This window comes from Momordica charantia (genome assembly GCF_013281855.1).
Source record: "Momordica charantia cultivar OHB3-1 chromosome 9 unlocalized genomic scaffold, Mcharantia_2.0 BLBB01000009.1, whole genome shotgun sequence".
Classification (NCBI taxonomy): Eukaryota; Viridiplantae; Streptophyta; class Magnoliopsida; order Cucurbitales; family Cucurbitaceae; genus Momordica; species Momordica charantia.
Window position 1 is genome coordinate 29,821,340 of NW_028275167.1, and position 21,436 is coordinate 29,842,775.

General features: G+C 35.0%; 4 protein-coding genes and 1 non-coding gene across 6 annotated transcripts; 2 read left to right on the plus strand and 3 right to left on the minus strand.

The window, feature by feature from the left end:
* LOC111017574 (PLASMODESMATA CALLOSE-BINDING PROTEIN 1) lies at nt 1-1,774 on the minus strand. The gene is made up of 4 exons (XM_088116868.1): nt 1,526-1,774; nt 1,157-1,399; nt 1,028-1,064; nt 1-538 (listed from the first exon to the last, which is right to left on the minus strand). Exons 1-4 carry the CDS (start codon nt 1,575-1,577, stop codon nt 301-303), a joined length of 570 nt encoding a protein of 189 aa, XP_087972994.1. The 5' UTR covers nt 1,578-1,774; the 3' UTR covers nt 1-300.
* Nucleotides 1,775-5,923: 4,149 nt separating this feature from the next.
* Nucleotides 5,924-10,273, minus strand: LOC111017518 (triose phosphate/phosphate translocator, chloroplastic). 2 transcript variants are annotated; one of them, XM_022293295.2, is made up of 12 exons: nt 9,609-10,268; nt 8,943-9,014; nt 8,636-8,701; nt 8,402-8,480; nt 8,183-8,303; nt 7,764-7,859; nt 7,548-7,660; nt 7,393-7,470; nt 7,196-7,312; nt 6,738-6,837; nt 6,463-6,563; nt 5,924-6,275 (listed from the first exon to the last, which is right to left on the minus strand). In XM_022293295.2, exons 1-12 carry the CDS (start codon nt 9,884-9,886, stop codon nt 6,249-6,251), a joined length of 1,248 nt encoding a protein of 415 aa, XP_022148987.1. In that variant the 5' UTR covers nt 9,887-10,268; the 3' UTR covers nt 5,924-6,248. The 2 variants fall into 2 exon arrangements, with proteins under 2 accessions (XP_022148987.1, XP_022148988.1); XM_022293296.2 differs by lacking the exon at nt 5,924-6,275 and having other exon boundaries at nt 6,463-6,586; nt 9,609-10,273.
* A 2,349-nt stretch (nt 10,274-12,622) lies between these two features.
* On the plus strand, nt 12,623-14,802 carry LOC111017530 (chromatin modification-like protein). The gene is made up of 5 exons (XM_022293313.2): nt 12,623-12,934; nt 13,023-13,095; nt 13,782-13,833; nt 13,954-14,023; nt 14,498-14,802. Exons 1-5 carry the CDS (start codon nt 12,836-12,838, stop codon nt 14,582-14,584), a joined length of 381 nt encoding a protein of 126 aa, XP_022149005.1. The 5' UTR covers nt 12,623-12,835; the 3' UTR covers nt 14,585-14,802.
* Nucleotides 14,803-17,878: 3,076 nt separating this feature from the next.
* On the minus strand, nt 17,879-20,296 carry LOC111017605 (14-3-3-like protein GF14 iota). The gene is made up of 6 exons (XM_022293422.2): nt 20,128-20,296; nt 19,243-19,549; nt 19,053-19,140; nt 18,843-18,952; nt 18,622-18,770; nt 17,879-18,445 (listed from the first exon to the last, which is right to left on the minus strand). Exons 1-6 carry the CDS (start codon nt 20,201-20,203, stop codon nt 18,384-18,386), a joined length of 792 nt encoding a protein of 263 aa, XP_022149114.1. The 5' UTR covers nt 20,204-20,296; the 3' UTR covers nt 17,879-18,383.
* Nucleotides 20,297-21,282: 986 nt separating this feature from the next.
* On the plus strand, nt 21,283-21,355 carry TRNAA-UGC (transfer RNA alanine (anticodon UGC)). Its single transcript has one exon. It is a non-coding gene; the product is annotated as a tRNA-Ala (tRNA).
* The last annotated feature ends 81 nt before the right edge of the window (nt 21,356-21,436 follow it).

Genomic DNA, 21,436 nt, shown 5'->3' on the forward strand with positions numbered 1-21,436 from the left:
TTCATAAAAGTGAGTGGAGAGTTGCACTTACACCAACACAAATAAATAACTCTTAACAAATGTACACCCAAAAATCATTCAGATTCCAGGCCATCCCTCCACTCAGAAAAGGAATCATCAACGTCCCCCATTCTTCCTTTTTTTTTTAAATAAAATACATCAGAAATAACAAAAAAAAAAAAAAAAACTACCCTAGTGGAGTTTTGCCCTCTAGATTCTTCCTTACACAACCAATTGTCAAAAGTAACCCTCCCCTACATACGTGGCAAAATCTCATCCCTTCATCGAGATCCACCATCCCTACAGCAACCATACGGAAAACCAGAGAGCCAGAGCCACTGCCAAAAGCAAGTTCCTATTCTCGTTGAGACCCACGCCGCCGCTGCCGTCGTTGAAACCGGCGCCGCTCCCGCTCGGGCTGATCCCGTTCCCGAATACCGTCGGCGTCATTCCAGGATTCGTCGTCGACGGCGTGTTCGTCCCCGGATTCATCGTCGGCGTGCCTCCGCCGGAGTTCGTCGGCGACGTCCCCGCATTGCTGAAATCAACAATAAAAAAAGCAGTCAAGCCTAAAATATCGAGCATTATTCAACAAGAAAACGACATGTCGACAACAGATGGAGAAAAGGAATCGGGAGATCTGGAGAAGACGACAGAGGAGGTGACGAGAAAACTCAACATCATGGACAGCTCACCCCACCAGACGGAGTGGTTTAGTTCAGTTCATACGATTATCTTTCTAATTAGATCTAATAATAATCGCTACTATCAAAAAAAAAAAAAAAATCCAGACGGCAGCATTGAACCGCAGAACCAGCACCGACAAATCTCTGGTTTTAGTAAAAAATCGCGAGATTGAAGTTCTAAAAAGTTGGGGTTACGATGGAGAAAAATTAAGCTAAATCTAACCGAATCTGAAAGCAACAGGGGAGAGTAAACAGAGTCCCATCACCCAAACACGACCGGCAACCATTGAAATCAGAAATTTCTGGTAGATAAGAAAACGAATCAAACTTAAATTAAGTACCTGGGGCTTGAAGGATAGACGCAACCAGAAACCACGGCTGTAAAAGAAAAAAGTCACAAGAAAGAAGATGAAATCAGTGAAAACAGAGGTTAAGAAATTACAATGTTGGGAAGAGGGCTTAGGGTTTACAGGCGGTGAGGGTAACGCTGGGGGTGGCGGCGCCGGAGAAGTCGCAGCTGCCTTGGGTCTGGCCTTTTCTCTGGAAATAACTGTTGACGGCATAATTGCAGTGATCTTTGACGGTGTTGGGCTGGAAACAGGCTCCATTGGAGAGGATTGGGGAGCAATCTGCTCCAGCTCCACACGCATAGTCCAGTGCCTTTTGGAGGGCTTGTTGGTTCACCCCATCTTTACACAGGCAATAGTTCGCATCTGAAAACGAAAACAACACTTAAATTAATTACCAAAACCCACTAATTTCAAGAACTAATCAAGACCCATGAGGGAAAAAAGGGTCATCCATTAACAACACTTGAAAGAACTGTAGAGAGGGCTTACAAGATCGGGCAGTTAGGGCAAGGAAAAACACTAAGAACACGAAAGCAGCCATGATTATTGGACGCAATATTCCAGCTGATAGATTGAGAAGACACGATCCACTTAAAAGTACCGTAGAGGGAGAGGGAGAGGGAGAGAGCTCAGATTTCAAGAGGGGGGGACAAGAAAGTGAGAGCTAGGCGAAACGAAGGAAATTTAGGGGTTTCAATTTATGTTAGAAGGTGAGAAAATTAAAGGGAATGCGTAGGGGAGGGAGATTATTATTATATAGGAGCAGAGCTGAAAGCTTTTTGTTTTGTCATGTATTTGACCGTTTGTGTGAAATTCTCTCAAACGGTCTTAAACCCACGTGGGTTATCGTAACCTAACCCCACTCTCCTTTAACCCGACTGGATGGTTAAAGTTGGGTTGGGTTGGTTTGGTGCTGCCATTGCCTGCCTTTGGTCCTACGCTCTCCCTCTTTCTTCATTGAGATGTCCTTGTACTTTTCTGTTTTTCTATCAATTCCATTTTTTTACTTCTAAAATTAATGGGAAAATAAAGCATTGTTCATGCCTAATCTATAACCATTTTTCTTTTTCAAATTAAGTTCTTTTAACCCATTTTTAAATAGTTTCTATTGGGTGTAAAACCAAACATAGACATGTGACACCGATGACACACAAGGAAGGAGTAACTAAACATGTATAGCCAGCAGAACATCAATTCTGATCTACCGACAATTGATAAAAATCTGTTGAATACCAAATATGGACACTACCACTATAGAGTCACTTCTCAAGTTAAAATACTACTTTTTTAAAGATACTCGATTTCTACACATTTTACTAAATTTGGCTCGACATCAATTAAGATTAAATTAACTTAAGTTTTGGAGTGTATGAGACCAAGCACCAAGCACCACACTGATGCAAGATTAAAATCGTTGACTTAGTCCACATGAGAGTAAATCACTTGCAAGTTGCATGTCACCTCTCTAACTCTATTGGAATTTTGCATCAAAAGTTTCTAAAACTTTAATGATTTGTTTATTTATTTTTAAATATGTATTACAAATTGAGGGTGAAACAATGGTAAAGAAAATTACTAATGTCTTTGCCTCTCCTGGTTTGGATTGATTTTTTAAAAATGTTTATTCAAAATTTGAAAGTTAAATGCGGAAAAGGTTAAGGTTTTCTTTGTACTTAAAATAAGATTAATAATTTTAATCATCCATGTAGTTTCTGTGATTGGCAATTAAAATCTCTTTTCAATTATAATCATTAATAATTTTTACTTGAAAATGATGAGAAAATCTGAGTCATTCAGATTGCCTCAGCAACATATTGGGCAGTGCAACCACAGGTAGCTACATGATAAAAAGACAAAATAAAATTTAAAAAAAAAAGTTTTGGTATACCAACAAATAAAATTTAAAACTTATTTCTTTTAAATTATTTACGTATCAAACAATTGTTAAAAAATAAGTTTAGTTTTTTTATCTGCACACGTATCATAAAATGAGTAATTGTTTTGCGTTTAGAAAAACGGTGTTTATCTATCATAGTGTATACTGTACAGTATTAGTTATCTCCTTACTCATAACCGTTGACCAAGTCCACTTAGTTTAGTCAATTCTCCACGTCCACTAATTGTACTTAAGAAATGATAATAAATAAATAAATAAAATTCATGTTAAAAATATTTTTACATGTTATCCTTGAGGTAACAATTTATCTCGTGATTAATTTGTAATAACTTAATTATTGTCTTATACTACTAAATTGGTAACAGTTGAGTTTTTTAACTTTAATATATATATTTATTTATTTATTTTAGTTTAAAATTTGTAACGATTTAATCCATACTCGAAAAATTGTTGTTAAGATTTAATACAAATACTAAATCATTGTATAACAAAAACCGACATTTAACTTTGATGAAGTTTTCACTATAGAAATTAGATTATTACATATACTAAAATTTAATGACTAAAATTTTTACTTATAGACTAAATTATTATTGCAATGAAAATACATTAACGAAAAGTATTAAAATAAAAATATCAACTTATGAAGCTTGTTCAACCATTTCTAGGTTGTTTTAACAATAACGCCCAAAAAAAACCTTTTTCAATATATCAAAATGTGAACTATTTTTTAATCTCTAACTTTAAAATAATTAAGTAATACTTTGACAAATTGAACTATACTCATATCAACAAAATATCTTTTTCTGATATATTTGACTAGGTAATATTCTAAAATAAGTCGGATGATAACTAAATGTTACAAAAATGTGGACAAAATAATTTAACTAGAAAAAAGTTTAATTCTGAACCAAAACATTGTTAATGAGAGAGAAAGCATGTGAGAGAAGCATTGAAAAGAACATATATAATGTTACCATCTAAAGCTTTTTATTTATTTTTTCCTAAAGTTCACTATCAACTTATGATTTGGAATTGGATCCTTCCAACAAAAGGGTAACGAAAGGGCAGCTTTTGGATTCCAAAACAGGCCGTATTTGGATTAAGACGTAGCTTTCTTGTCGACTTACAATTATTAACAAGTATGAGAGAATAAATTCATACATAAAGGAAGAACAGTTTCAGTTTTAATAAACAAATTTGTTGAGAGGCAAAGGGGAAACATTCTTTAAATTCCCATGGCTGCTTTTTGGGTCACTTTGATCAAAGTTTAAAGCGTTTTGTTTTCAATGATGTTTGGCAACTTTAATGCATTGAAAAGTTTAAAGATTGGACCACACAAAACTTTCATATCTTCGTTTAAATACTATTTTAGTCATTGTATTTTTTATTTGATTCATTTTAATTAATATATTTTTAAAATGTTCATTTTAGTTAGAATAATTTCATTTTCAACTCCTATTCATTTAAACTAATTTAATTTCTATTTATAAAATTTTAACACAAAATTTACCCACTATATAAATGATTTAATATAAATTTATGGTTATATTTCAATAAATATTACAAAAATAAAAATGAGTGGATCAAAATGGTTCATTTTAACAGTAGACTAAAATAAGTTTTATTTTTTAAAGCCGAACAAAATAAGATTTCTCTCTCTTTTTTTTTTTTTCCAAATTTACCTTGTTTTATTTATTTTTAATTTTGTTTTATTTATTTGTTTTAACTCTCTTTTTAACCATTGTTTTGTGATAGATACAAAAGCCGTCGCCTTTAAAGTGATTTTCTATGGTCCCATGCATGACCCTTCGCTGCATGCCTTTTTCGGGCCCCAGAATATAAAGTATATCTTTAAATTTTATTTTATATCCACAAATTTTTATATTTACTTTAAGTTAAATTAAAATTTTTATTCAAACGTTCACAGTTAATATTTATTTGATCAATATACTTAGTTTCAAATAGTTTTAAAGCTGTAGCTATCCTAATTCATGTATTTCAAAGTTTTCAAAATATAAAAGTTCATGTATTTCAAAACAAAATTAATAAACTCATTAGCTTTCGAAACTGCGTCTGCTCCCGGTTATGTAGGGTATTTATTTCAAGTAGTTTAAATCATTTGATTGCATAACATCAAACATATACGAAATACAAATTTTAAAATATTTCTAAAGTTCAAGGACTAAATATTAAATAGACATAATTTTAAAAGTTTACAAACCTACCAACAGTGAAAAAAAAATACAATATTGAAAATTACAGAGACCAAATTTATTATTCAATCTTTTTTTATTCTGATTTCTAAATATTTGAACATTTAATTTTTTTTATAAAAACCTTAACACGTTATTTATTTGAAGAGGAAATTTTCCCAGAAAAAGGGGGTTTTTTTTTTTTTTGCTTTATTAATTGGGGTCCACTCAATTATTAGATTCCACACCATGCTGTAAAACAGTGAAAATTATCTGTATGCTTGTCAAAGATAAAACAACCAAGTGAATGACCAGTGAAATGGCAACATACTTTTTCATTACTGCACATCCCAAATTGAACTCAATCCCAAACTTTTATATATTTGTCGGTTTGAATTCTGCAAATTTGATCCAGTACAAGAGCAAAACAAGATGGGATTTTCCTGACACGGGATTGGATTCGGTTTGACAATGTGATCCGTAAATAGAGATTGTTTTTCTTTATGTAATGTATCGTCCCGATTACACAAGATCTAGTTTCATTCAAGGAACAAATTCTTGTCGAATGAACGGATCTTGATCCATATCGAGATCATTAGACGAGTTAGTTGAATTCATGCTAATAAGACGACTGAATTTGGTGCTTGGGCATTTAAGCATGTGCTGAGATTTTGCTTGAGTTTCAGGACATAAGAATTGCAAGATGTATTATTCCTGAAGTCATATGTTAAGTTGTAAGAGCATCATCCAGCAAATTACACTTGGAGATGCTCTTCTAAGTAGGGCTAAAACAAATGTCATTTAACGTCAATGAAACTTGGATAAATTTTTTCAAGTGGTTTAAGTTCATAGTTATTTGCTAACATAAGTTTAGCTTAGCCGTAATTGAAACTCGTTTATGACTCAGAGGTCACGAGTTCGAATTTCTCATCCCACTTGTTCCTACTAAAAAAAGTTCATAGCTCCTCTCTTTTTCTATCCTCTAAAAGTCTTTTATTCTCTAGATGTACAGAAGACTCTTAAGGTTAGTGATCAAGCAATTGTGTCAACTTCTGAAACTTAGGTCAATCCCCCAAGCTTCAACTGTATAGATTTATCCACGGTCGATCGCATCAAACTTCTATGATGCTGGAATTTTTGCAGCCCTCTAAAATCATGGAAAAAATTATAAGCTTTGTGTATAGTAGTACTAGAAAATGGAGAATGAAAGCTAGAAGAAGAGTTTGGTTAATCTTCTTCTTTCCCTATCATTTCATGTGTGATGCCATTCAAATAGCTGAAAAATATGAGTTTTTAAAGCAGTTGGAGATTACTGGAAAGAGCATAAATCTAACCCGTTTTTGTTCCTCCAAGTTTGCTTTAATCAAGGAGTAGATGGCGACACCGGCAATCGCTATAGCAGTACCGATTCCGGTTTGTGTTGAAATCGTATTGCCTGCAAAAGTTTGAATCATCCATCTGTAGTTGGAAAGGTAAGAAACAAAGAAACTTCTTGTTGAAAATCATATCTTTCTAAAGACTAGTAGCGAATGTAATAACTATTACATTTATATGTAACTAATGCATTCTAGTAACAGTTATTTACGCAGATTATTAACAGAAAACATACCGAAAACCACAATAGAGAACCCGATCACAAAAACTCGCTTCAATACATTTCCTACAGCATGAGTTAGAGGTGCAACACGTTCCAGAGTATTAGCAGCAAGCTGCAGAGTAAGCTCAGATGTTAGTGAAGAGGTTAAAAATCAACGGAAACAATTTGAGGAACAAGTAGGATCAAGTCAAATAAAATAACAAACATCATGTGTTCATCCAAACATCCATCATTATAATCAAATGCCTCAGATGACAGCATTTGGTAGAGAATGATCTTCTGAGAATCACAAATGAGGTTTATATTAAACCTTAGCAGAACAAATTACGAATTGGTTCCCGTCATTACCAGCCGAGTAAAGTAATTCATGATAAAACCAGTTGGAAGAATGGACACAACAACCGGGGGTGGTTGTCTTTGTCCAAACTCCAAAGACAACCTTAAAGAAATCATGTTGATAGACAGACTACCTGATTGTAGAGATGATAAAACATGCCAATCCAGAAAAGATCAGACAGGAATTTTTGTAGGCCCACTTTGGCAATGGCATCCTTAAAGCCGTGCTGCAGCAACTGTGGTCCCTCAATCTGAAAGCCAGCTCAAGGGTGCAATGTTATTTATGAAAGCAACTAATGAAGCAAACGGCTTTATGGACAACTTCACTTACCATTACTGCAGGAGGGATGCAAAACAAAAGAGCGATTATCGAGGTGTATGCATACACGTTTGTACTGTCCATTCCAGTCTGTTAAAGAAAAAGTTACTTCAAACAAATGAAAGAAGAAAACAGTAAAACCGCAAGTAAAGATTTTCAGTTGTTACCATTGCCTTCTTGGAGTAGATGCTTCTATAGGTAAAGGCAATGTTTGAAATCATTGCACTAATAAAGCCAGTCCAATTGAAGGAAAGTTCCGTTAGCGATGCCATTGACACACCTAATGCAAATATTATTGAATTTAGAAAGAAAAAAAACTTACCGAGAGAAGTTAAGTACAAACCAAATCAAGTGTAGATGAAGGCAAGATGTTATTGAGTTACCTAAAACAACAGGTGCCAGAGAAAGCCACAAGCTGATGGGAATTTGGTGCCCCAAAACAAATTGGGAAGCAGCAGCGTTAAAGAATGGCTCCAGAGCTAGGAAAAAAGTGTGAAAGGAATATTAGGAACTTGTTGGTTTTCAAACTTCAGTGAAAATCCTAATCTACTAGTCACAGAAAGATTTTCTTCTGTTGCCTGTATTCCAGTGCGAAAACGAAAAAGCGTGGAATAATACATATCATTAACTAAGATATTGAGGTACAACTCTTTTTCAATGGTATAGTTCTGCAGCAATGAAATTCTATAAAGAAATCTATGATAATTGTCATCTCCATATCGTCTGTTTTAAGCAAAATAACTGAGAATGTTCCAAGCATTAATAGCAGTTTCTAAGGAATTGTAAGTGAAGGGTTCTGTACCTTTAATGGTGTGAGTGAAGGACACAGCAACAGCTGCAAATGATACATTTGACATCACATGTCCAAGAGCATGACATAGCGAAACTGGAGTTAATAATAGCAAGAGCTCCTTATCCATTGGCTAGCAAGAAGGAGAACTTTATTAGAGAAAACTACATTATAATTTCTAATTCTCTACCTACATAGTAGAGAACTGAAACACCGAATTTAGGAACTTACAGCACGTTTTGGCAGACCAACAGCCCAAGAAATGAGACAATATCCAACACCAACAAGAAGATGTATGACAGAGACAAAACTGCAGAATAGGGACACGAAAAACTCATAAAGAGGCGCAAGTCTTCATGAGAGCTCATGAAGAAGAAAAATTGATGCAGTCAAGCAAACAAAACACAGTCCTCAGAAGCAAATGCCAGAGAGATAAAACACAAAGTAATGAAAGAAGTAACTTACTATGGATATGGGAAATAATTGTAGACCCTTTTGTTGAGTATGTTGAAAATAACATTTAAAAAGTACCTGCCGTGAAAGATAAATAATTGACATCTTTGAATCGAAATTAAATATACTTCATTGAAAAAGACTGATAAAACAAGAAGATGGTTCTTCTTTCTTATGTCTCTTAACTTGGCCATCTAAGAAAGTATTGTCCCAAGTAAAGAGAGATTAAGAATCAGCGGTTTATAAACAAGATAAAACACCAACGAAATGACATGAATCAGTTGGGTTCTGAAGGCAGAAAGGGAAAGGAACTGCATACCACATAAAGAAGTAGAAACCAGTAACGAGTGCTGGAAATCTTGCAGCAAAGCTCTTCGAAGGGCTAGTCAACCTGACTTTGAAGATAATTGCATCAACTTAAAATTTTAAATAACAAATGGGGAAAAAGAGAAGAAGGATTGAGTGACAAGTGATTTGTTAAATAAATTGTAGGGAGAAACATTCTGCACTTTCCTTGTAACTAGCTCTCTGAAATTAACTATGTTCTAAATTTATCCAAAAATTGATTAGGAAATTATCCAATTCTAGACAACCGAGCACCAAAAAAATTAGCTATAGGAACTTCTCAATCTGAACTCCCAAAAAGCCAAACCCAGCCCTCCAGTCAAGTATCCAAGGAAAGTCCAAATTCATGATCAAAACGGCCAAATTCAGTTTAGAACTACAAAGAATCAATACCCATAAAAGAAAATTCTTGTAACAACCAAAAATGCCTACACCTAGTCTACAATCTCCAAGAAGGAAAAGAAAACAACTCGCCTGATCGAGAATAAAAAAAATTCCAGAACTTATTTGAGTGCATACTGATGAAAGAAAAATTTAAATTCAAAAATTGACATAATCAGTTGAATGCATCGAAGTTTACAGCCAGAAACTATGAACTAAAATATGACTAAGAAAAAGATAAAGATCATAGGTATCGAACCCGTCGCGTGTTCCGTCAGCATCAGCTGCAGCGGCCCTCACCACCGGTCGATGAACAACACCTCGCGACTTTAGCGGTTGTCGACAGCTTAAGAACCCGATAGCCCTGCCAGATAATTCTGCCGACGGCGAAACCGCCGAGTTCAAAGCTTTAGAAGCAAGTGATCGAGATTTGGGGGCGACAAAATTGGCGGGAAAAGTTCTTTTCGGGGGGACGCGAAGGGAAGACAACCGATGGGTACAGATTGGAGAGTGAATCACGTTCGTCATCAAAGCCATCGCATAACCCAAACAAAAATCAAGCCAGAGAAGACTATAATACAAGGCCCAAAAACAGGGGAAATCAACGAAAAACGGTGAATCGGAAGTTCAGTTCGATTGTTGAAGAAAACAGAGGCGCGAGTTGAAAGGGTTGTGTTGGATTCTACTGAGTGACTGTGAACTGAAAATGAAATGCATAATCCAAAGAGAGAAATTCTGTGAAAGAGGAATTGAGAGTCTGGGAAAGGAGATGAAGATCCGATGGAAGTTTTATATTCCTTTATTCTTCAGAACTTCGTTCAGAGGAGAGATGTGATTGGATTTCCGTTTCCCTCTAAACTGAAACATTTGACTTTTTGCTTCCATTACAGGCTCGTGGTTCTTAACGAAAGAATCTCTCTTTGGAAAGTAAGAACATAAATAATCAAACATTGCCAAATTCATGCACCACGACCATCAAATTTTCCCTTTTCCAAGATAAGTATATTATTTTCCTTTACCTTTTATATCTACAACTCGTACTGTGTAAATTAAGAAGCACGTGTCTGGTGTGTCTAAAAGTTGGAAGTTTGAATCTTTACCTTAAAAAAATAATAATACTAAATTAAATCTAGAATGTTTAATTTTTTTTTATCTATGTTTTGAGATTTGATTTTGTACTCAAGGGTTGATCGAGCTTGTGATCTACCACCACCCTTACCTTTTAGTTTGTCGGTCTAGTTGGCATCCCTATTATCTAAGATTTCGTTTTTTATATCTTTTTAAATTATTATTTTGATAGGAGAGATGAATATTTTAGTAAGAGTAGGAACATAGGGCTCGCTCGAGACACGAGCCCGAGCGCAATTAAGAGATCCTTTTTTTTTTAGCTTTTAAGATTAATTATACATATTGCGAAAAGAATATTCTTAGATCAATAATTGGAAATTTTATACTCTTTCAAGAAGATGACATGAGACCAAACTTTGTATTATAAAAAACTGTTAATTTATATTATAAAAGTAAAAGGTGACATAAGTATACTTCAGCCATTTAAAAAAAATGGTCAATATATTATTTATTATTTAATTTCTTAAATATCAACGGGTACAAATCTTTCCTCCACGTGTAATTGAAAAATAACATAAAATAAAAAGAAAACTATAATTGAAATGGGATGCATGAAATTTGAAGTCTTTTCCTACTACGATAGGTGTGAGATATATTATTCAACATAAATAGGTTAACAGTAATTGACATTTATTTATTCTCTTGAGATTAGAAGTTCAAAACTTTCTAACTCTAATTTACTGTACTAAAAAAGAAATGTGTGGGACATACAAATTTGAATTTCTTATAGTAGTAAATATTTTTACTATAAACTATGCCTATTTGGCAGTGAAAAAAAGCATGCGCAGTGTAAGTTGGTCAAAAAAATTAATTATTTTCTCAAACTGTTTTTAAATTTTGATATTAGGATTGTTGCTTTCTCATAAATAGTTAAATAAAGAGGGGTGACGAATATATATGAAGACGCAAGGTGTGGTCCAAACTGTTGCTAATTGTCAGGCAAGTTATTTAATAAGTTATTATGATTAGTTTAATTCAATATTTAGGTCATATTTTTCTCGTAACAGGAGTTGTGATCGAATTCAAAACCTTTGATTTGAGATATATGTCAATTATTGTTGAACTATGATATTCTTGACATATTTAGATCATATCACTCACTGCTCTAATGATTAGAAAATAAAAAAGTTGTCCATGATGTCAAATGTCAAACTATGATGCACAAAACGGTTGTATCGATAAATTACAACTTAAAAAGGAGTGAAATTTTAAACTTACAATCTATAAAAACTATTGTTTATGTCCTCATCAATTGAACTATATTCAATTAGATCATGAATAAGGTTAATTGAATATAGTTCAAATAGTTAAAAGTATTTATTTACGATTTAAGTACTTTGAAACAAAATTTAGTTCATACACAAGTTTTTAACTTCCCTCCTCCAATTAAAGACAAAAGTTGTGAAAGGGTTAGAGAATACGACATAACAATCCGAGAGATAACATCCTTTAGCTAGTCTATGAGCTGTTGAGTTTTTACCGTGAGAAAATATGTTGTATTCTACTTAAAAATCCATAAGCTCTCCAATTCAATTAACTTGAGCATATTTCAAGTGATTAAAGACCAAAATGTTATACGGTTTAAATCTCTACTCTCACATATTATATTAAAAAAAAAATCTCTTTCGCAACGAGTTGGAACATGGTTTGTGCTCCCAATAATCCCTCCATCGAATGAAGGATGTTAAGCCTTCTCTTGAAATGGTCATCAAATGACAAAAAGCTGCATTTATAACTTTTAATTAAATCCAATGCATCAATTAGTACCGAATTTAAAAATAATTGAGTACTTAGAATTATACCATCCAATAATTAATTATAGTAAACCAATTATCCATGATAAATGATAAAATCATAGATAACGCAAGCCAAAATAATGGTCATTTATTAATTGAAAATGATCACATGGCCACTTCACTCATATTTCAAAAATTTGAAATTATTTTTTTTATATATATAGTTTGTGGATGTTTTGAATCTCGGATTTCAAGGGGGAGGAGTACACTTGGTAAATTATGCAAGAAATCAATGGGCCGAAACCCTAAAGAAGAAGCCCACGATCTTCAAAATGAACGTGGAGCATGTTGGGCCGGCCCAAAGTATCTGAAGAAACAAACCGCAAACAAGTTTCATCGTCGAGGTTCCCGTTCCCGCGGATCAAACAGCCAAAACCCTAACCCAGAAATCACGGGAAAATTTTTAATTACAAAATTCGGTTCAATCTGGAGGGAAAAAGAAGAAAAAAAAGAAAAAGGGAAAAAGAAAAAAAGAAGAAGAAGAAACAGAAGAAACTAAAAACTCTCGCAAAACCATTGCTCTTCGACACACAGCATATTTCCCGATTGATATTTTATATACATGGAAAGCGGCGGCAAAGGGAGAGAGGAAGAGCAAGACGGCATGTCTGTACACTCTCCATGCAAAGCTCCACCGTCCTCCGCTTCATCTCTTCCCAAGGTATCTCTCTCTCTTCCTCTTTTCAGACATTGTTTTGTAATCGTAGGAGTTTGATTTTGTTCTTTTTTCTTTTGTATGTTGTGGTTAGGAGCAACCACAGGTTGAATTGGAAGTAAAATTGTTGGAAGCTCTTGAAATTTATCCACCAATCAAACTACAAGGCAAGTTTGCATTGACTATTCTATCTGGTTTCTAATTGACTCTAATATCAAGACGTGAGTACTTCATCGGTTTTCGAGTCTGTTTATCCTCACCATCATCTCGCTGAATCCTTAATTTTAATCAATGAGTGAGAAGTTAACCTATTTACTATTTCTGTATTCAGTGGTAATGGTCGAATTTATTAGTATTATTATCATTTTGCGTTTTTTTGATGATTAGTGTTATGGAGGACCTGAAATTACGAATGGTGCAGACATTTCTTATGGCTACGAGGAATAGCTGGAAGAGAGTACTGAGCGAAAAATAAATTTGGGAATGTCATTCTGTTATTCACCTAACTAAGGCTTCTACCGGTTAAGAAAAGGGAGGAAATATTTATGAAGTGAATATGCTAAAAACGATAAAATTTTTGTAATCTTATGCCACTATGGAGAATTTAAGCAGTCAATTCTCATCCTTCTCTGATACTCAGTCTTAGACTTGCGAAGAATTCCAGATGACTGCATCTCGTGTATGGGTGCTTTTTTTCCCCTTCTATATACCAGCCTACTGTCAAAGAACTATAAAGAAGTTGTATTTTATATTTTTCGAAATGCCTTTTATATGCTGGCCCAAGATGATGCAAGTGTCTAATTTGATACAGCTTGAGCTCTAACAATTTTTAGTTTCATTCTTTTTCATACAGGCATACATCGTCATTTTGTCCTCTTTGGGTTGATGGAATTTCTTCGAAGAAGGTTTCCTCTGCTCCATGTACCACCTTCTTTAGTTTCTTTTACTTAGCTTTGACTATAAATTACGGTGGCTTCTATAGTCTCTTTTTTGTACTCTATTAGTTTACTATCTTCTTGTCACAGCTTTGATCGGCAGTTCTCTTCTGATGAGGTTCTACAGTTGTTGGATCGTTTCTATAACTTGGAAATGCTGGTAAAAAGAATCACTAATGCCTCCTCTTTTTTTTCCTCTTGGTTTTGTCCGGCTGTTTGCTTCATTTTATCTGAAAAGGAGGATAAACTAAATAGCATAAATATATATAAGTGAGAAAATTCACTTTTTCTACATTCACTATTTTTGAAAGAACAATTTACTAGTTCCTAGTTATCATATTTATTCTGGAAGGCAATGAATTTGTGACATGTTTGGGAACATCATAAGTAGAGCTCTGACCTGATATACATTATATTCACTTTCTTTTGAAGAAGATGTCGATTCCAGCTTGATTAGAAAATATGTCTTGAACTTTATCACATTTACATATTAAAATTTGATTTTTTGAAGAGTTAGAACTAATAACGAGGGGTGAGTAATTTTTTTTAATCCACTATTTTTTGGTTGTCCTTTTGATAACTGATGGGATATATGTGCTAATATTGCTTTTCTTACCATCACACTGTATTTCAGAAGCCAGATGAGGAGGAGATGGAAATTCTGAATCACGAGGAAGATTTTTGCTTACCACAAACCTTTTTTGTCAAAGAAGAATCTTAAGAGATTATTCAAATGGATTAGTACCTTAACGCTACCTGGTATACAGTAGTTTTATTAATTTTTATCTACGTTCTTCCCCTTTTTGTTCTGTAAATGTCAATATAGAAGCTTTTGCTGGTTAGTATAATTCAATATTATTTCCCTTTACAAGAATGAATACTTTAGTGTCCATACACGAGGCAATTATACTCAATTGAGCTAACCATTTTTTGTATTCATGCTGATGCTAGCTTTACTCTTTCTGACATGCCATACTTCTATTAACATGCTTTCCAATTTAGGAGTTGACATTTCTTTCGTTTTTGTGCTGATGCTGCCTGAAGTCTGTCTAGCACGAGATAGATTTATCAATATGTACCACCTACACTTTCATATGTCAAGTAAATCATTTTATTTCCTGTAATTCAATAGAGAATTGGAGGGAAAACCCTAGAAGGATAAGAGTTCAATTGTGACAACCACTTCTTTCGTGACTATAAAGTGAACCAGGAAGTATATCCATCAAGGAGGCTGCCTCATAGAACTCCCCATCATTAAGAGAACGAAGGAACTCAAACGAGAGGAGAACAAAGCACCAATGGGTGCATTAGTGCATGCAGACAAATAATAAATGCGTAGAAAAGTAAGTAGGCAAAGGACAACTTTTAGTCCAATGATTCTCCTGTAACCGAACACGAGTCCCATCCCACAGAGAAAGAGACGAGCTATTTGACCAAATTTGATTATTGAAGATACTTCCCCGTGAATTTCTTGGAGTATTAGTAATAACAACATTGGAGTTCCACTAGTAAGCTTTTAACCTGTGTATACACTCACAATTGCCTTATGCCATGGAGACTTGCTACAAAGTAAATAGCAGAGCCACTTAGCTAGAGGGAACTATTCTTTTCAACCAGGTTTCCAACATAAAGATCCACTCGGTTTGTACCTTACGAAATGTCACTTCAATCCACCCGATGAGACCTACCTTCCTCAAAATCCTCTCTTAAAAAGTCTCCCATTAGACTCTCAATCTTTCTAGCCTTCAATGTAGGGATTAAAAAAAAAAGGAATCCTAAACATTGATTAACCTTTAGAAGGTCTTCTGTATCTTTTCCTAGACTAAATCCCAAAAGGAAAGGCTTTTCAGTTTATGATCAAGGGAGGAACCCGATAATTTACAAGCAGTTTGGCAACTGCATACCCAGAGTTTTAAGGTCTAAAGAGTAAGATGCACCTAATCCTTACTTATCCTAAAGCCTTCATAATAACTTATCGTAGTTTTCACTTCCTCTGAAACTTTCTGCTGAGAGTATCCATAACCTAATTCCATTTGGTAGCGAGGACTGAGGATTTAACCCCTCGATTTACAATTGACAAGGAAAATAAGTCAACTAATCTCGAACAATTACATGTACAAGGATGCCATTTTCCCCAAAGGATCTTGTCAAGTAACTCCTAGTCCTATATGATCTTTACTTTCTCAAAAAATCAATTTTGCAGATAACTCACCTTGTTTATGAAGTTGATTGTCCTCAAGATCATGGTTAACAATCAGTATTTTATCGACAATTTGTCTCCGTGCAACAGAGCTCCTTGGCAATGGGACACTATAAAGGAACCACTGCCTAAATCTCTCGGTTAACGTTTTAGAAAGAGTCATATAGAGGTCAGCTACAAACTAATTTACCTAAAATCCTTCTCACGGGCTACCTCAGACTTCTTTGGGAGAAGGCTAGAAGGCAAATAAAGGTTTTATTAATTCATGAATCAATGGCACTCCTCTCAAGTAATCCTTAGAAGGCTTTAAATGGCTAATCCTTTCACAACCTCCCAATTACTTTGATAAGAACGGCAACGAAAACTCTTATCCCCAACGAGACTAAACGGAACCCTGTTGATTGCACCTTTCAGGTATCCCTCAAAACCACTCCTTACTCAACCCTGTTATAAGTTGCCGATGAAGATAATCAGACCTGGCTCCCTAGTTGGAGCGTTCAAAGAGAAAAATTAGAGACTTTCCCCTACATTATCCTATAGAAAAAGGCAATATTACAAGCTCTTGGCCCATTTCAATTTCTACTTTTGGCATCAACTAACCTCCTTGCTTTGCAACAGAAGCTCCAACTCACACTTCACACTCTTATCCGTTAGGTCTTATTACTTTGGATCGGAGCCATTTTTTGTATAGCTAGTTGTTTGGCTCCTTTGGCTTTTCCTTAATTTTTTTTCTCAATAAAGTTTTTTGTTTCATAGAAACTCACGCTTCACACCCAATCTTTTTTTCTATCAAGTATCAACAAAGGAGAGCCTTCCTTCACATTCCCGGTCGTCTAGGAACGAAAGATGTTCCCATTTCACTCTTGGAGCTTAGGTTTGATATTATTCAATATCATAAACTTGAACCCTTCCCTCACAGACACCTTCCACCTGACTAATCCCTCCAAGAGGAAGGTCCACTCTCAAACCACACATATTTGACAAAATAGGCTACCGATCAGACACAACAAACCAAAGGGTAGAGCAGAACTCTGGGCTTATAAAACATCTCTAAGCCATGAAAAGTAAAATAATGAATCCATCCAATTTTCAACACGTGGTATTTTCATGAAGCATGTAAACTTCCCATCAACTTGTTTCACTTGGCCTTTCTCTTGCCTATACCTAGAAGGGCCGTAAACTCTTGTGAGCCCCCCACTGGGGTTTTAGTATTCAAATTAGCTTACAGAGTCGGAAAACAAAGAAGAATCTTTAACCACCTCTACTCAAGGACTCCTACACTTTTTTTTTTTTAATACAACATGCAAAAGTGGGATTTTAAACTCACAACATTTTGATCGGAGAGAAATGTGTTTTATTTTATTAGAACAGATAATGTCAACGAGTTTCATAGATTTTTGTATAAATATTCCCGGTAAACTTTTTTTTTAGAAAAATCCCTTCTTAGAGAGTTACAAAAAAACTTCTCCAATTGGATATGAGAGAAGAAAAGCTATAGTAAAGAAGCAGGAGAACATTTATGCCAAGTAACCAAAAAAAATTATAGCATAAAAAACGGTCAAAGGAGCATTTACACTGTAAGCTTATAAAAGCCTCTCAGAGGAAATAATCGTTGCTTTTTCTTTATGGCCCGACTAGTTAATAGAAGTTGCTTTTTCTTTATGGTACTAACTAGTTAATAAATTTTCAATTTATCAATACTTCCATATTTGTGGTTGGCTATTATTATGCTAATTTGCACCAATGAAACCCAGTCTCTGAGCTAGCTGTCAAGAAAATAATCGAGCCTTAGCTACTGCCACCAGCAAATTGAACTTGAAGAAAGCATCTCAAGTTTATGACTTTAACAGCAAATTGTCCTCTCCCAATAATAGCCTAACGCATTATTTGAGATAGATGTACTAAATTACATTACAGACAATAATGGCACCCTACAATCAAAGCCCATGTGCAAGCATTTGACATCGTAAAGAGGTGTCTAGCACAGCACTCCATCAATGCCATAAAAATCTAAACCATCCATTTTTTCCCAAATTCGATCAACGTAGTTTACACTTGAAAATTCCCACAAAGAAAGAAAAGAGGGGGGGAGGGGACGAACGAGGAAATGACAAATTAATACTTTAAAAGTTCAACCCAATGCCGTGAAACTAAAACTGGGGAAACAAAGATTTCAATAAATCGATTCTAATTAATCTCTCTGGTTTTGGTTGAATCAAGAAGTAGCTAATATAATCGAAAGCCACCATTGTTTGGGTCCATAGTCCATCATGGTGAGTAAAGGTGATGTCCCGTCCGATCGCTGCGTGAGGGGGCTATCTCATTTTACCTCGGGGGCTGGTGCGGCGGGTTTGGAATCTTCACCTTTGAAGTTCTCTTCACCTACATAAAAGCATTACAAAGTAAGTCAAGCATAAAATTAGCATATTTCATCTAAATGGGAGCATAATTCCAGCATTTGATGATTAACAAGCACTAGTGGGCAGGGGATTGTGTAAACCATGTGTTTTCCAGCAAGCACAAAAACTGGTTTATATCTAGACTCAGCTAAAAAATACCTCCATCTTCTGGTAAATCAGATGTCCAGAGAGTGAGATTGTCTCTCAGCAACTGCATTATGAGGGTACTGTCCTTGTATGATTCCTCACTCAACGTATCTAACTCTGCAATTGCCTCGTCAAAAGCTTGTTTAGCCAAGTGGCAAGCCCTGAAAGAATTGGAATAAGTTAGTCAACTAGTCATTGGCATGGACTTAATTCAAGAAAAAAGCTACTTTTACCTTTCAGGAGAGTTCATAATCTCATAGTAGAAGACAGAAAAGTTGAGAGCAAGGCCAAGACGGATCGGGTGGGTTGATGGGAGTTCAGTATTTGCAGTACTTGAAGCAGTCTATCATGAATTCGGAAAAGAGCACATCGAGTAAGATAGTTGACGACTAAAAATCAAATCAATCAATTCTTGTAAATGAAAGTTATAGAAATAAACATGCCTCGTATCCCTTCAATGACTGATCAGCTGCCTCCTTTCTATCTTGATCTGTTTTGAACTCGGCAAGATATCGATAATAATCACCTTTCCTAGAATCATCCATGCCATAATGTATTATTAGAGATCTCATCTCAAACGGTCATTAAGCAGAAAAAATATTGGTTGAAATGAATGACTCGCATAGAACTCACATCTTATAATAGAAAACTGATGCTTCTGAAGAGGTTGAAGATGGGATGAGATGCTTGTCAATAATACTCAGAATATCGATGCAGATCTTGGAAAGCTCCTCCTCCACCTTCTGACGGTAACCCTTAATAAGTTTAACGTTATTCTCATTGCTTTTGGACTCTTCCTTCTGTTCAATCGAAGACATGATGCGCCAAGAGGCTCGCCTAGCACCTATAACATTTTTGTATCCCACAGAAAGCAAGTTTCTTTCCTCGACGGTTAGCTCAACATCTAGTTTAGCAACCCTCTTCATACACTCCACCATTTCTGTGACATTAGAATACAAAAAAATACATAAAACTTTATCGCACCGTATATTTTCAAGAATTGATAAAATATGAACAGCTTCCTTCATCATCGGATGAAACGGTGGACTTATATTACATTTGAATTACAAGACACCGCTTACATGGTGATGTGAAATATTTAAGACCTGGACATGAAAAATACGAACTCCATTCCAAATTCAAGCTAAAAAACAACCAATAAATTGGAAAGTGAGACAGCTAACAACGATAAGCCATTCACATTCATAAACGCCATCCGTCCATATAATCCGAAACACTCAATAATTCAGTTCCTACCTTATTCCTATCCTATAATCAACAACAGGAATTCTCATATCAATCTCTAATTACGGATAAATCACACGTGCATCCAATCTAAGAAAGTAAGGAGTAGTAACGCAATCTAATCGCGATAACGGAAGCAGACTATTTCACACATACACGACGGCATTTCGCAGAAATCAAGCGACATTTTGAGTTCAAAAGTAGAATGCAGAGGAAGTTGAGATCGAAACCGAAATGGCAGGATGAAGAAGGAAGAAGGGAAGGCGTACGTACCGTCGTAGCGTTCGGCCTGTTCGGCGAGCTTGGCCATGTAGACCTGGGTCTCTCTTTCCTTCTCGGCGGAGGACATCGTAGGGTTCACCGGAGCTACAGAGAAATGGAGAACTGAGAAACGCGGGCGGAAGAAGAAGAAGAAGAATGTGAAAAGGAAGAGAGATTGATCGCAATTTAGAGGAATATAAAAATAGGGGAGAGGTTGACGAATGACGCGGGGGAGGGGCAAGATCGGATCTGGGCCGTCCGTGTAGGGGTATAAGGGGAATTTCTCAAAGTGAAAAGCGCGCAAATCGTGTTTGGCTGTTGTGTGCTGGTGGGGTGTTATACGACGTCGTGTTAGTTGGATTTGTTCAAATCGGGCGATCCGATTGGACGGTCTCTCTCGTCTCTTTCGTGCCTGGATGTGATATATCTGCTTTCGGCGATACCATTTTTTTCTTTTTTCTTTTTTTTTCCCTCTCTTTTTCAATCTTAATTTTCAAAATTATATATTCTCTTTATTTTCCTAATATATAACAAAAATTTGAAGGAAAAAAAAAAGGTAAAAAAGGATAGGTTAGATAGGATCAAATTTTGGTGTGTTTGATATGTTGGGAATGACAAATATTAAAACTTTTTGTTGTCCCACATCGGAAGAATAACCTTTGGGAAGTTGGTTTATAAGCATTAACTCAGTATTAAGTTTATAAACTTGGTGTGAGGTAAGTCAAGACCAAGGCCCACACGAATGATTCCTAATCAATCACTTTTAAGATAACTGACTTTAAAATGATTATTCAAAAAAATCATTATAAAAATCTTATATATATTTTTTAATATTATATCACAAATACAAAATGTAATATATGATCAAAAAATTCATATTTTATATTTTAAGGTAATAAACGTAAATGGAGATTCGAACTCATTTTTAAAATTAGATGTCTTAATTAACTGAGCTAAATTAAAGTCAGTAAAAAAATACAGAAAAAAAAGTGCCAGGAGTACTTAAGAACCTCAGATGAAAACGATATAAATGAGATTTGTAAATTGATTAATTATTAAGATCGTTAAAGGAATGTACTAAAAAAAAATATTGTTAAAGGAAAGTGGGAATTCAGTACGTAACTTACAATAGAATATATACAACCAATATGCCTTTCAATTTTCAAAGGGGATGTAGCTCAAATGGTAGAGCGCTCGCTTTGCATGCGAGAGGTACAGGGTTCGATACCCTGCATCTCCAATTTTTCTGGCATTCTCTTTTAAATTATTTGTCATATCATCGACACACTTGAATATGCGTTTGCTGTATCCAATAATGGCA